The sequence below is a fragment of the Lissotriton vulgaris genome, chromosome 5, assembly GCF_964263255.1.
Source record: "Lissotriton vulgaris chromosome 5, aLisVul1.2, whole genome shotgun sequence".
NCBI lineage: Eukaryota > Metazoa > Chordata > Amphibia > Caudata > Salamandridae > Lissotriton > Lissotriton vulgaris.
In genome coordinates this window covers 1096667682-1096682203 of record NC_141693.1, presented here as the reverse complement: position 1 = coordinate 1096682203, position 14522 = coordinate 1096667682, and the positions used below count along the sequence as shown (strand labels likewise).

General features: G+C 45.9%; 1 protein-coding gene across 10 annotated transcripts in view; it reads right to left on the bottom strand.

Annotated features, from left to right (window-relative positions):
* ADD3 (adducin 3) overlaps window positions 1–14522 on the bottom strand; it is a 462930-nt gene that overhangs the window by 74218 nt on the left and 374190 nt on the right. For all 10 annotated transcript variants that reach the window (XM_086922758.1, XM_086922761.1, XM_086922760.1 and 7 more), the window contains 2 exons: window positions 8413–8532; window positions 5358–5447 (listed from right to left, as the gene is read on the bottom strand). In XM_086922758.1, coding sequence (XP_086778884.1) covers window positions 5358–5447; window positions 8413–8532 — 210 coding nt within the window. The remainder of the gene's footprint in view (window positions 1–5357; window positions 5448–8412; window positions 8533–14522) is intronic.

The following is a 14522-nucleotide window of genomic DNA, read 5'->3' as shown; positions in this document are numbered from 1 at the left end:
CGCTCTGCCATTCGCACATCTCGTCTATCCTCATTGAGACTCCCGTCGTACCATGGATTGGAGCTTTTTGTAGAGACTCTTTTTAGCTGCATAGGTGCAGCCTCATTAATTATCGTGGTCATAGCGTTGAGATAGTGGTCAGTCAAGGTTTGAACGTCCGTATCGCCTGTCGGTGGAAGTAGGAGATTGCAACTGTTAGGGGGTAGGGAGTTTGGGTTGAGTTTCTTCATGTCTCTTTTCCAGACTTTGGGCTTGGAGAATTGAGCCGGGTTAACTTTAACTTTTTCATTGATGAAGAATGTAATAATATGATGATCTGACCAGTCACAGGGTTGGATGGACTCGAGTTGGATAGATTCCTCTTTGGAGATGATCAGGTCAAGGATAGAACCTTTCTCGTGGGTCGGGCTGTTGCATATTTGGGTAAGGTTAAGGGCATCGAGGAAGTTTTTAAGACTATTTACTACTGCGTCATTGCGGTCGTTCCAGTGGAGGTTGAAGTCACCAAGGTATATTTGGGTGAGCTGCCGTCCGGAATTGGTTGAGATCATATCCATGATTTGTAGGGAAAAGGTGAAGTTGTCCCTGGGTGGGTGGTAGATGCTGTGAAGAGAGCATATCGGTTTGCCCTCACTGATAATGTCAAGGCAGATGTATTCCCAGGATGTTGGGGATGGTAGGGTGGTGGAATTGACTTTCAGAACAGAGAGGTTGTTCCTGTAGATGCATGCGATTCCACCACCAATTTTGCCTGATCTGTCGAGCCTGATAATGTGATAGTTTGGAGGAACTAGAATGTCCATTATAGGTGTCGAGGATTCAGTTAGCCAGGTTTCAGTCAGGATGATTAAGTCAAGGTCCAGCGACAATAGGAGCTCAGCAATGGCGGCGGAATGTTTCGAGGCCGATCTGCAGTTGAGGAGAGTGCATTTGAGACGGGGTGTGTTGAGGGTGGTAGGTGGTTCTAGAGAGAGAGGGATTTTTCTAAGGTTATTGGGGATGGAGGATCTGCTGTTTAGTGTGGGGGGTCTAAGGGGATTTGAGTGTATCGTGGGAATGGTGAGGTGTGGGGTGGATGTGTGATTTTGGGGGGCTGGGTCATAGGAGCGGAGAATGGTGAGTGTGTCGAGGTCAGAAGTAGGGTTGTGGGTGCGACGAGGGCGGTTGTTGCGATTGCGATCTGGGATTGAGCTCCGGTTGGGGGAGAGTTGAGTGAAAGAGTTAATCGGAAGGGCGGAGGACAAGTTGGGCGGGGAGGTGTAGTTATGTGAGGGGTTGCAGGGGCGACGGGGGGGACGAGGGCAGTTGCTGCGACTATGAGCAGTGATTGGCGCCCGATGTAGGGCGTGTTGTGTGAGGGAGTCAGCCGGAGGGGTAGGGGACACTTTGGGAAGGGAGGTGGAGGTGGGTGAAGGGTGTTTGGGTTGTGTGGAGTGTATTTCTTTGATGATGTGCAGTTCTTCTTTGATCTGCATGAGGGTGGCCATGATGCTGCCCATCGAGGGGTAGGAGGTGGAGGTGGGTGTGGCAGTCAGAGGTGAATGAGCCGGGCTGCGTTGTGTTAGCGTAAGGGATGGTGTTTGGGAGGAGAGAAGTTTTGGGCGGTAGGGGTGTGGATGAGGTAGGGAGGAGGTTGGTGGTATGAGTGAGGGCATTGATGGTAGGCGGGGGGGTCGAGGTGTAGAATGGGATACTGATAGTAGTGGTGGGGGTGCAGGAAGGGTAGTGGGGGCTGAGAGTAGGAGGGGAAATGGGATTGGAGATGGTCCTGTTGTGGGGAGGGGGAGTTAAATTAAGTGAGGGGGTGTGTTCTGCATAGGTGGTTAGAGGATAATGGGGACTGAGAATGGGGGGGATAAAGGGGGGGATTTGTCGATATGCGTGTTGTTCTGGTGCTGGACTAGGTTAGGTGTGTTGTGGGTGGGAGCTGTGCTGTCAGGGGTGAGCGGAGTGTGAGTGCCAGCTGTAGGTGTGAGAGGAGCGTTGATGATATGTGTGGAGGTCCGAGGGTTGGTAGAAGGGGTGGAGGTGTGCGTGGTGTGTGAGGGGGAGCGATCTGTGTCTGTGGTTGAGGCGTGTGTGGCAGCTGTCTGGTGTTGAGCTGGGAAAGAGGGGTTGTGGGAGGGAGATGTGAGGTCAGGGGTGGTAGGTTTGTCCCTGATTGAGGAGTATGTAGTAGTTAACTGGCGCTGAAGTAGGTTAGAAGGGTTGTGGGTGGTGGGAGCTGTGAGGTCATGATTGGTGGGACTGGAGGAGATATGAGTGTTGGTCCGCAAATTGGAGAGGTGCTCTTTGAAAGTGGGGAACAAGTTGTCTAGTAGTTCCAGGTTCCTTTCTGTGGATTGAGATAGGATAATCCCGTTATTGTAAATAGTGATGGTGGCTCTGCCTGGAAAGAGTTGGGATGGTGTGACGGAGAGAGTTAGGCTGTGCGCGGATTTCCTGGTGGAGGAGATGGTGAGTAAGGCGAGGAACACTTTTCTCCATTGAGCTCTGCGTGTGGTGTGGAAGATGAAATCAATGTTCAAGGGACCATTGACCGGTGAGAAGTAGGTGTCTGCAAAGGGGGTTTCAGGGTGGGACCTTAGGAAGTTGTGTTTAAAGCGTTTAGCTGCTTTTTTGGTGAGTGAGGGTGGGTAATTGATTCTATATGTGTTCTTACCAATGGGCTCCATGTTGGGATGACGGTGTAGGTAGGTGCGGGAGGGTGTGCAATAATAACAAGTTGCATGGAACAGAGTGCCCCTAGTGAGCAGCCAAAGTATATGAGGTAGCAATCAGAGTATGCAGGACTAGCGATTGAACAAAAGTGTAGGGAGCACAATAATGATATACAGGAGCAGCATACAAATGCAGAACACAAGTTACATGGAACAAGAGTGACACCAATGAGCAACAAAAATATAAGAGGTAGTAAGCAGTGCAAGATATATGAGGTAGTAATCAGTGCATATGGGAATGAAAAGTGAAATGGGTGCAAGTTTCAAAAATTTGGCAGATCTATATGCAGTGGAGAATGAAAAACAGATGTAAACAGAGATGCAAACAAAATGTGGGGTGCACAATATTGGTATACCGGAGCAAAATACAAATGCAAACCACAAATTACATGGAACAAGATTGACACTAATGAGCAGCAAAAGTGACTGAGGTAGTAATCAGTGCACGATATATGAGGTAGTAATCATTGCATATGGGAATGAAAAGTGTAATGGGTGCAGGTTACAAAAATGCGACACATCTATATGCAGTCGTGAACGAAATACAGATGCAAACTGGAGATACATGAATCAAAAGTGACAGTAGTGTGCAACCAAAATATAAGAGGTAGCAATCAAAACATACCAAGTGAAAAATAACAATAATAATAATAAAAAGTGCAAGATACATGAATCAACAGTGACAATACACGATATATGAATTAAAAGTGACAATAGTGAGCAACCAAAATATATGAGGTAGCAATCAAAACATATCAAGTGAAAAATAACAGTAATAATAATAAAAAGTGCAATGATTAAGAATGTACAAAAAACGACTAGAAGTGTAATACTGTAATAGAAGGCAGACACTATCACAGGAAAGTGTGTGGATGACTAGTCCATGATCGCAGCCAGGGAGAGAGAGACCAGTCTAAAATGGCCTCCATGTAAGGGCGATAGAGACAGTAGTCCTCTGTCTGTTGTTCCTTTGAGAGCAGGGCCGGGCAGTTTCAGTTTCTATTTGAGCAATCCCTGGGAGTCTTATCTCTATTTTGGAGGTCCTATGCGGAGGAGTTATGAAGAGGAGCCTCGTGGGCATCTGGCTCGAGGTACAGGAGGGGATTTATTGCTTCTGTTAGTGGACTCAGCCATTTTGAATAAAGGATAATTTAAAAGTGTGATGCAGTAAATACCTTTAGAGAAGTCTGTTTAGTAGGTAAACCGATGTCGACAGCAAAGTTATGCACACATCGAGTTTTGTAGATCTCCAATTCCAAGAGGGTCTAACAGAAATGCGAGATGAAAATATCATGCTCCATCAAACCTCCATGCACGCCTGGGGAGCCTCGATCCCCGCCAGCGTCTGTAGGTCACCCGGTCCGCTGCCGCCCGCAGGGCGGTCAGAGCTCTTGATCCATGGCCCTTCCCGCCTCGGCAGGCGAAGACGCTTGTTTCCAACTTGCTTTCCTCGCTCCACCCCGGCAGCTCCCTGGGCAACGAGGCAACACTCGCACTCGGCTCCCGCTCCCTGAGCCAGACCGCAGATGGGGGCGAAGACACCCGTTTCCCGCTTACCTCGCTCCACCACGGCAGCTCCCAGGTCAGCGGGGCAACACTCCTACTCGCCTCCTGCTCCCGCCGCCAGCTGCAGGTGGGGGCAGGCTCTTCGATCGATCCTCCGGAGCCAGGTAGCCCCCATCCGATGAGTGCTGCAGCTAACCCTCCAGGGTCCGCAGGTCTTCTCTCCAGGTCCCGGAAGCAGCAGGGGGGACCGCCGGGATTCACAGCCGCAGGGGGATTCCTGCTGCTGTCCGCAGGGCAGACAGAAACTCCCGAGCCGCAGCCCCTCCCGCCTCAGTAGGCGACAATGCTTGCCTCCAGCTTGCCTCGCCGTGTTCCTCGGGGGTCCACTCCGGCCGCCAACGCTCCCCCTCGGCTCAACTTCCGCTGGCTCCAGTATATACGGAATCCGTCCCGGGCACCGCCGATGGCAAGGGCAGCCCTGGGCCGTACATAGAGGCGAGGGGGGGTGTCTCGACTCTCTCCAGCGAACGTCCCTGGGGGGCGACCAGGTGTCTCCAGCGACGGTCCGGGGGGGGGGGGGGGGGGGGGGGCGGGGGCGGGGGGGAGACCAGGGACCCCCAGCAGGCTTCAGACCGAGCCACAGCAGACTCCAGGCAGCCAGACGGTCGACCCAGGCACCGCCGATGGCCGGGGCAGCCGAGTGTCCGGTGAAGGCGGGGGCGAATCGGTCCTCTCCCTCGACGATCCCAGCCTCCGAGGGCTGACAATATTAATCCAATAATCCTGTTACTTGCGATAGTAACGTTGCCGTTACTTGCTTGCGATGTCCAAGGGTGCTAACAGGGATTAAATCCAAAATTGGAATCCCAAGCACTCGGAGCTCTAGCGTAGAGCTCCTACCCGGTGGCCATCTTGGGACAAACAACAGTAGTAGTGAGAATGGCATTTTAAAACAATAATTCAACTGACTTTCCTATGAAGGAACCCAAAGGAAAAACAAGATATTTTTGCAGAGTAATGCACTAATGCAATTATATAGAATATATCATGTCGATTGCTAGGAGCATACCTAGAGACCTTTGGTACCTCATTTAAATATGCCCATTTCAAATATTTTTTTTTTTTACTTACTGAACTTGGCTTCTTATCTATCACAATGCCTGCAAGCAGCTGAGACTGGGGTCCTGCTGTCTTCAAATCATATCTGTTCTGCTCCCGAATCTGTGGTTCAAGAAAACATTTTACTTTAATTTCCCTTACGTTTTTAATTTACACATTCACTTTTAATATATTACAACTGGAAAGGACGCCTGTTTCATATCCAACCTCTCACATTCATTTTATATTTCACGATAAAATACCAAAAACATGGTTAAAAACTAAGTAAGAGAAATAGTTTATTACAACCATATTAATGAAACTAAACAAAATCCAAAAGGAACAAATTGCTTGTTTTCATTCGTACATATAAATTAAGTAATCAAAAAATAAAGAAGGAAAACAAAGTTACACAGTAAGTTAAAAGGAAAAGAAACCTCCTCACTAAAACCACAACCTGACAACTAGAGAACTAAGCAAATGCAACTTCTGTGGGAATAATATAATCAGTGAAGGTAGAAACAGAGAAAGAAAAATCAGACTGCAGGCAGTTGAAATTCGAAACTCAAAAGAACAGGGCATCAAAAGACGAACAAAGGGCAGTTTAATTAGAAAAAAAAGATAGACGGTAGTAATTATTTAGACCAGACAAATGACTATTAGGCAACAGAAAGTAGCTCATGGTTAATCTTACGAAGCTCATCAAAATACCATGAAGAAGTGGTAATTGACAACTATGATTTCCTTTTCACATGCCAGCCACCCACAATCCATAATGGGAATAACAAACAGAGCTTAAGAGACTAACAACTAGTCAATGAAAAACAACTACACCCAAAAGGGACAAAAAAGATGAAAACAAGACAAGCTAGAAAACTGCCCAAAAGCTCTTAGAGAACCGCAAGAGCATCAAGATATATACACAAAACTCAAAAAAATGTCCCGAGATCAAGTTTTGAGAATTCAACCCAGAACAACTTCTGTCAGTCTTGGAAAAGGGCGAAATACAGTGGAAGCAGAATTGACATGCAGGCGCCTGAGCCAACCACAAGAAATGCAATCATGATTCAGAAAAGTATCAAAAACTTAATAGGCATTTACAAAACTCTAAAACTGAAAAACTAAATGAAACTAGAAAACCAATGAAATTTTCTGATAGACCGGATACAGTTCCTCCTGTGCAGAATATGGTAAAGTTGAGAGCAACATTTAGGATGCAACAACCCCCCCCCCCTATCCCTCCACCCCACCCAATAAAAACTTGCCACACGACAAGCTAACAAACTCTTTTAATCAATTACCCAGAGCCTGCTGTGGGCCTACCAGAAGCAAGATACTACTGAAAGTTAAACAAAGAAAACAACTTGAAGCATTAGAGTTGTATACACCAAGAAGAAGAACAACCACAGCCACCCAAGAAGGATTTACTGTCATAACCCAACAGATGACCCTCCAAAGCGAACAAACTAGCACATCAGTCAGACAGATCATCTTTAGAAGCAACCTTTAATAATAGACAGTATATCCTATCAACAAACAAGTTGAAAGATCACCTAGTACACAGGGGCTAAAGCTAGTTTCATAACCGACCATTATCCTAGCAAAATAAGCTCAACCAGCTATACTGAGAGCTAAAACCAAAACCACACCAGCTACTACAGAGCCCAAGAATAATACCGTTAGTGATACCAAGATCAGTTATTTACAGCACTTGGAAGCTGTGAAAGTGTAGACTGAAGAGCAAAATAAACCTAATTAAATGTTGGATCACCAAATATACACCATCTCCACAACTTTCTTCATCAAACTGAACCCTCCTGTAATCTCTCAGTTTAAAAAATGTCCACCATCTACATGTTCAAATAACTACCTGTTTTCCTGCCCGTGTCACGCTCCTTTCCATCCAGATTTGACACCCACAACCTAATGGTGACAAGCAAATGCCACATCACATATTTCTTAAACATATGTGATGACACACTCCCTCCAGAGATGAAACATTGTCCCTAAAAGAAAAGCAACAAGAAGAGATGGTGGAGCTGCAATAGTGTAGCCATTTGGATGATAAAATGCAAAAAACAAACACTTGGGTGCTTTACTGTATGCTGGGCAGTCGAGTCAGAAGCTCCCAATCAAAGCAGTGGTCTACTACATACCAAACTAAGACCCTCAATCCTAGAAAGAGCCGTAATCAGACTTTGCGCAAGCTATAGTACGGTTTGAAAATATACACAGTATATTATTCGAACTCATGGGCGAAGATCCCATGGTACAAAGATAATAGCCATTTTTGAAAATGTGGAAGCCATGGGGCTCTAACAACTTGTGAAAGACCCTTCAGATGTAGCTAGTGCTTGAAATGGAAAAATAGAAGTGAACATACTCGGTACCAGAGTACCTGTTTTTTTCTGAGTAGTGCTGGTACTCTCTAATTAAAAGTATTGCATTTCTCTTGAGAAGTGCCGGTACGCACTCTCTCAAAATAAACAGGTGCAAGTACTCTGTACCGGCCCATTTAAAGCACTGGATGTAGCAAGTTACACATCAGACATATTTTTCACATCATTTTAAAGAAACTATTTTCACTGCACACTTAAATGTAACCACAGGTTTGCAGCTTCTTTATTTTATCTTGCACATGCTGTTCCATCTTGTGGGTACCTCAAGTGTAGGACAAATTCCACTAATCCATATAAAAAAACGATCACTATCAAAAACAGCAAAAAGAAAAAGGAATACAAAAAAGTATATTGATCTACAGAATAACCACCTGGGAAAAGTATATTGAGCCTATACTCCCCTCTGTTAACTACTCTTGTACGGAGATCAAGGAAAACAGGTAAAAACAAAATGAAAAAAAACAAATGGATTCATAGGCGATGTGTAAGAATGGGTTGAAAGAGGGAGTAGAACAGAGGGCTTCTAATAAGGGCATGGCAATCAATTTCAGATACTAGAACACCAATTTAAGAAACAAAACGTTATGTACAAAAAAAAGTTAATTAGCCAAGGATGCTTTTCACAAAATAACTCATATTAGGTGCTCCTCTTAGTAATAATACGAGACAGTCAAATCGCCAGAACTTGCCTTGTTTCGTTTCTCCAAAACATCTGTTGGGTTCGTATTTAGTGGCACAAATTGGTTTGGATCCTCAATTTTGATTGGTGTGCCACTGCAGGTTTTGGCGGCGTCCTCTGTTTTCATCCACTAATAAAAACATTTGATATGTGAGTGAGTTTCTTTAAACTGAAAGACCCATTTAATAAATTAATAAGTTACGTACCTTTTGTAATGCTCTTTCTAGTAGAGACTAGCGAGCCGCTAATTTCTCATCTTTTGAATATACCCCAGTCGTGAGACTGGATCTGGAAACATTTCAGCAGTACCTTTGCCAGCTGCTAGATGGCTCTGTGCGGCTCCACACCAATGCCGTTCTGCTCTGGAAATGAATAAGCATGGGCGGAAAATCCGTTCCGCTCGCGGATTTTCGGTAAATTCGCAATCCGCGAGATTCGCAAATTTCCCGCAAAATCCGCGAACGGAACGGATTGGGTCAAAAGTTCAAGCTGACTTTTGTAACTCTTTTAGAATGGCGCCGGCAAGCTGCCAGAGCCATTCTAAAATAGTTACAAAAGTCAGCTTCAACAGGAAGCTCTAATAGATAAAGTAAAGCAGGTGCTGCTCAAATTCAGTTACACTATCATTAATCACCCCAAACTTGGGGTGATTAATGATTGTGTAACTTAATTTGACCTTCAACTGGAGCACCTGCTTTACTTTTATCTATTAGTGCTTCCTGTTGAAGCTATTTCTAGCTATTTTAGAATGGCGCTGGCAGCTTGCAGGCGCAATTGTATTGTATTGTATTATATTGTATATTGGATTTATATAGCGATCACCCAGGGGTCTCTAAGCGCTTGCCTTGGGAAACCGTCCTGGCTTTTCCCTGTGAGATAGCCCCTACAGGCATCCCCAAAGTGAAAGCCAGGCATCCCGCCGCGGGGGGCCGTTGTGGAGATTAAGCAAGCTTAATGCCCAGAGTTGCAGAGTGTGAACCCATGATTAGGTCAGGCACCGAAGCGAGAATTATCGAGTCCGTGGACATTTGAGCTCAAGACCCTGCCGCGTCGGGAATTGAACCCTGGTCCCGGGTCTGACCTCTGCTTCAGGGTCTGCCTGCTCTAAACAGTGAGCCACACTTCTCCACATTCTAAGTGGGGCTGAGGGCAGAAGGGCACAAAAGTGGGACAGTGGGACAGAGGGCAGAAGGGCACAGAAACGAGTGGTACAGAGGGAAGATGGGCATAGAAAACGAGAGGGTGGCAGTGATTAAGCAGGCAAAAAAACACCCGCGAACACGCAAAAACAAAAAAATCTGCGAATTCGCGAATTTTGCGGATTGCCAATTCGCAAATCCGCAAATTTGCGAATTCGCAAAATTCGCCCATGCTTAGAAATGAAGTGCAGAGGCTATATAGACACCACTCCCTTGCGCTGACGTCCGTTGCTTTCGAGACTGTGCCCCCAGGCGCGGTGCCCTAAAGGCAAATTGGTATCACCAGTCTGCAGATTCCTAGACTTGGGATCATAATAATGGAAAGAATCCAACCATAAAATGGGGAGGATCGGTGAGGAATCTGCAGCTAGCTAGAGCCTCTATCGGAAAGAGAGATACCAAAATAAGTAACATGTTCTTCCGATAGAGACTTTTAGCTGCAGATTCCTCACCTTTTGAATAGATACCACAGAAGTACCTATTAGAAGGTGGGTCTGTGAATTGACGCAAACCAGAAGGTCCTGCAGAATTGAACAGGCAAAATGCACCTCTCGATGGACAGGACTGTCTAGACAATAGTGCTTTATGAACGTATGGAGGAACACCCACGTAGACACCTGGCAAATGTCTAGGACAGGGACTCCAAGTGCTAACACAGTGGTAGCAGCTTTGATCCTGACAGAATGAGCAAGCAGTCCTGGAGGCAGCTTTTTAGCCAATGCATATCAGATCTTAATGGGGAGTACAATCCAGAGGGAGGATGACCCTCTTCTGCACAGCCTTGCCTTTCTTCGCTCCAGAGAACCCCCACAAAGAGCCAATTGTCCACCAGGTGCTCTTTGGTACGATCTACATAGAAGCTTTGCGGTCTCTTGCGGTTCAAGTGATGGAGTCTCTCCTACTTGGAAGGGTGAGGTGGAGCATGAAACACCGGCTATGTGTAGGTTTGACCAATGGAGTAGGGCATCACAACTTCTGTTAAGGATGTTTGTGTCCGCAGAACGAGTTTATCTGGAAAGAAGGTGGTGTACGGTGGGTTGGCTGCGGCGATGTAATGGCAACGAGGAACACAGCCTTGAGGGTAGCCGGGAAGCAGCTCAATTGAGGTACACATTAGAAACACAAGTACTAAGTTCAGGTCCCATTGTGGCATGACCGAGAGCGGGAGAAAACAAATGTAAACCTTTCAAAAAGCACATAACTAAAGACCTAAACAAAGAAGGATGATCTCCCCTGGATGCAACTACGAGGCACAAGACCTCCTGGCACAGGAATTCCTTAGTGGTCCAACCATTTCCAGAGTCACAATACCTCCTGGCACAGGATCCCTGACCCCATCCCACCATGGTTTGTTGCAATGCCACATGGTGGTGGTGTGGTCTGAGAACCTGTACAAGCCTCCACTTGATAGGTGGGAGGAAGGCTTACAGCACCAAGCAGACAGCCCTCAGCTCCTAAAGATGGGTATGGAGCTGGGACTCCACCAGAGACCAGGGGCCTCATATCTCTACATCTACCAGGTTAAAGTCCAAACCCAGAAGTGATGCAGACTCATCACTGTGAGCTCTGGGTGAGGTAGGTAGAGAGAGCTGTCTGCCTCTGGCCCAATCACTCCAGCTATCACCACTGTAGGTCTTTTGCAGTCTCCTTCGAGATCTGGACGTGGTTGGTGAGATTCCTTCGATTTTGGGCCCACAGACTTTAGGTCTCACATATGCCACCTGGTGTGCTCGACCAGCAGGATGCCAAGAATCCCAGCAGCCTCAGATTCGACCTCACTGAAATCGAGGACTGAAGCTGAAAGCTAGGGATCATTGCCAGAATATCTCAGACTCTCTCTAGGAAAGGCACAAAATCACATCCTGTCCAGAATGGCTACGATGAAGGGGAGCATCTGAGGAGGAGTCAGGAGTGGCTTAGGCATGCTGCAAGTGAACCCAAAAGATGAAAAGAGTTTAGCTGTAGTCTGGAGGTGGCCTACAACTATCTGGGGAGAGCCTGCCTTCAACAGCCAGCAATAGCAGTATGGTTGGGAACGGTTTGGCGCCAACTCCGAGTCAAACAGGACTATGGGAACGTTGTCATCCAGTGTCGGTGGATTTGGTACTGCGTTAAAGCTCAAGGGACCGTCGTGAACTGTGACACCAGCGGCAGGGTCAAAATCAGAGGCGTCGTGATGGGCTCAGAGGGTCCAACTGACACCAATGATGAACCTGCTGGTGCTACTTTAAATGGAACGTCTCTCCGCCCCTCGGGCCCGTAGGCACACCTGAGGGACTTCACAAGGATCCGAGGAGCCAGAGCATGGCTACGCTGAACTCTTCAATCATTGTGAAGTGGGGGACCGTCCCAGTAATTCGGGTGTGCCGCAACCAGATGCATGATTGGCTTCAAAGTTAGGTGACTCTGGGAGTGAGATCGAAAGCCATGGCGCCACTCCATGCCGGCTCAGGCAAATGAGTGGCAGGAGGAGGCAGAGTCCAGCTTCAATTTCTTGACTTTCTTTTTGGACTTATCAACTGATTTGAAACACGAAGACCGGCATCTGGAATAGCTTGGGTGCCTCCTAGAGCATGGAACAGGATTATACTTTGGAGTGCAACTAACAGCAGTCTCGGCAAAGAGTCTTCCTATGCTTGGCGATGTAGACTTTCGCATCCGGATCCAGGATGACCTTTGGGTTCATCGACATGCAGTCACTGCAGGCCTTGGAGTCATGACAAATCCAGACACCTCAAGAAAACCTGAGGGGGGATCTATCACAGACACTTTTGTTTTGCAACAGTCCCTACAGGGCTTAAGAACTGTTATTTTAGGGGATGACATCCCTTGCAAGTGTTTGGGAAATATTCAAATGTCTCAAATATGAGAGAGAGAGCTCCAGATCAGTGTCTGGTGGCGTTCGAAAGAAAGGAATAGACAGGAAAGTGTGGCACTTACATAGGTTCTGCAAGTCATTTCCAGATCAGATTGACATTGGTGTAGAACTGCATGGCGCCACCTGCTAAAGCACAAACATACTTCTAAAAAGTTTCCAGATTTAGTTTGAAGCCTGGGGAATATTCAATGGGTGAGAAATCTGCAGCAAGAATTCTCTATCAGAATCATGCCATTTTCTGTATAGTTTAATAAAGCACTCTATAAATAATAACACAATCAAAAAGTCAGTTAAATATAAAAGTATACACTACATACAAGTACTTGTATAACCCTGGGCCTGGTAGTGTGTGCATGACACCCTTTTTTTTCGACCGCTCGTGACACCTGGTGGAACGCCTGTACAAAGTACTGCTGCTTCCAAGCTTTGAATGTGCAACCAGCCCTGCTCCAGTCTAACCAACAGACACGGATGTGTTGACTGGTAAGTCCTCAGAATGGAAGAGTACAATCAGTTAATTTTTTAATCTCACAAATGAAGCACAGGTATCACAAATGGTTTAAGAACATAATAGATATGTTCCTCCAGTGGCTTTAAATGGACATTTTGAAGTACTGTGGAGCGTCCAATGAACAATAGAATTTGAAGACTCCAGGCAAAATAGTTGTTTAATAGGGAGACGCTGAATCTGAGTGGTGTTTATGTATGTCACTGCATAAGTATGTTGAAAAGAATACAAGGAAATGCATGGGCTTGCAACACCAGATGGATGACTAGCTTCAGAGAGCGCCCATTTGCTTCATTCAGGGTAGATGTTTTGCTCTGTATGCCGGTGTGCACTGAGACTGGAGTCCTGATTTGTGTATCCTGGCAAAGCTGATTGCAGATGACAATAAAATACACTAAACTAATAATTTATATACCCTGCATTAAATGTAAAACTAAAGGATGTTCTATGTTTTTGCTAAGATGAATGCAAACATGACATTTTCTGAAAGTGATAATTGGAGCACAGGTTTCTTATGTATTTGTTGACGGGTTAGAGACTGAGAATGGATCAGATGATCCTTGTTTTGTTATTCTTTATTCTAAAGTATCTGTTGTAGCACTCCATGACTCCTTTCCTTTTCAGATGGCCTACCGTCTCAGCTTCCCCAATGAGAAGCAGCTGATTTATTCTTTCATTTGTACACTGGACGCGTGGGGGTAGGAGAAACAACTAGGAAACAACTGAAGTGAATGCCCAGCTATACTGTTTCTAGCTCTCATATGTATGATGTCTAAAATCATAACTGTGCGTATTAATCTGAGCAGCTATCTTTACTTCTGAGTAGAGAGGTAGGCGTCCCACCTCCTTTTCCTATGAGTTTGCTTTCTTGGTCTCCATGCTCAAAAGTATGCCTGCTGATATTTGCCAACAAAGGCACTGGTTGACCTTAGCAGATACTGCTAGACTTGAGTTTAATTGGTAGGTGCACCTAGCAAGTTCTGCACCTTCAGCCTTGGAACCTAAAACCCATATGGTTTCCTTTGAACCAAGAAAACTATAGCCCTGGCACCACCACACCGAACAGCCTAAAGGTCTTTACTGACATCTTTGCCAAACAGTCTTTTCCCACAACCAAGTTGTTGGATTGAAAAATGTGTCTGAAGCTCTAAGATATGCTTGCTGTCAGACCAGATGTTCAATTACCATAAGCCACCACCTGGTGTTTGCTACATTCAATATCACGGTTTATGTCATTGTTGGTGGGTAGAGACAGACCTCCAGCCAGGTCTCTTTAAACTTCATATGCTCATCTTCTGGTAGAAATATTGAATATTCTGCCATGTTTACACACATCTTGCAATTGGAGTTAGTAGGGATGACAAGTTAACAGCATTAAAAGCAATAGGGAGTATTGTTGGGTGGTCTTTACATCTCACATCTGCCAATTACTTGGCCCATTGTGCTTTTCCTTGCAGACATAGGTGTCTATGACTGTGATGCTAATGGAAGTCATACCAGAGTAGACACAAATGCCAATACGGTGAGAGTGGTGG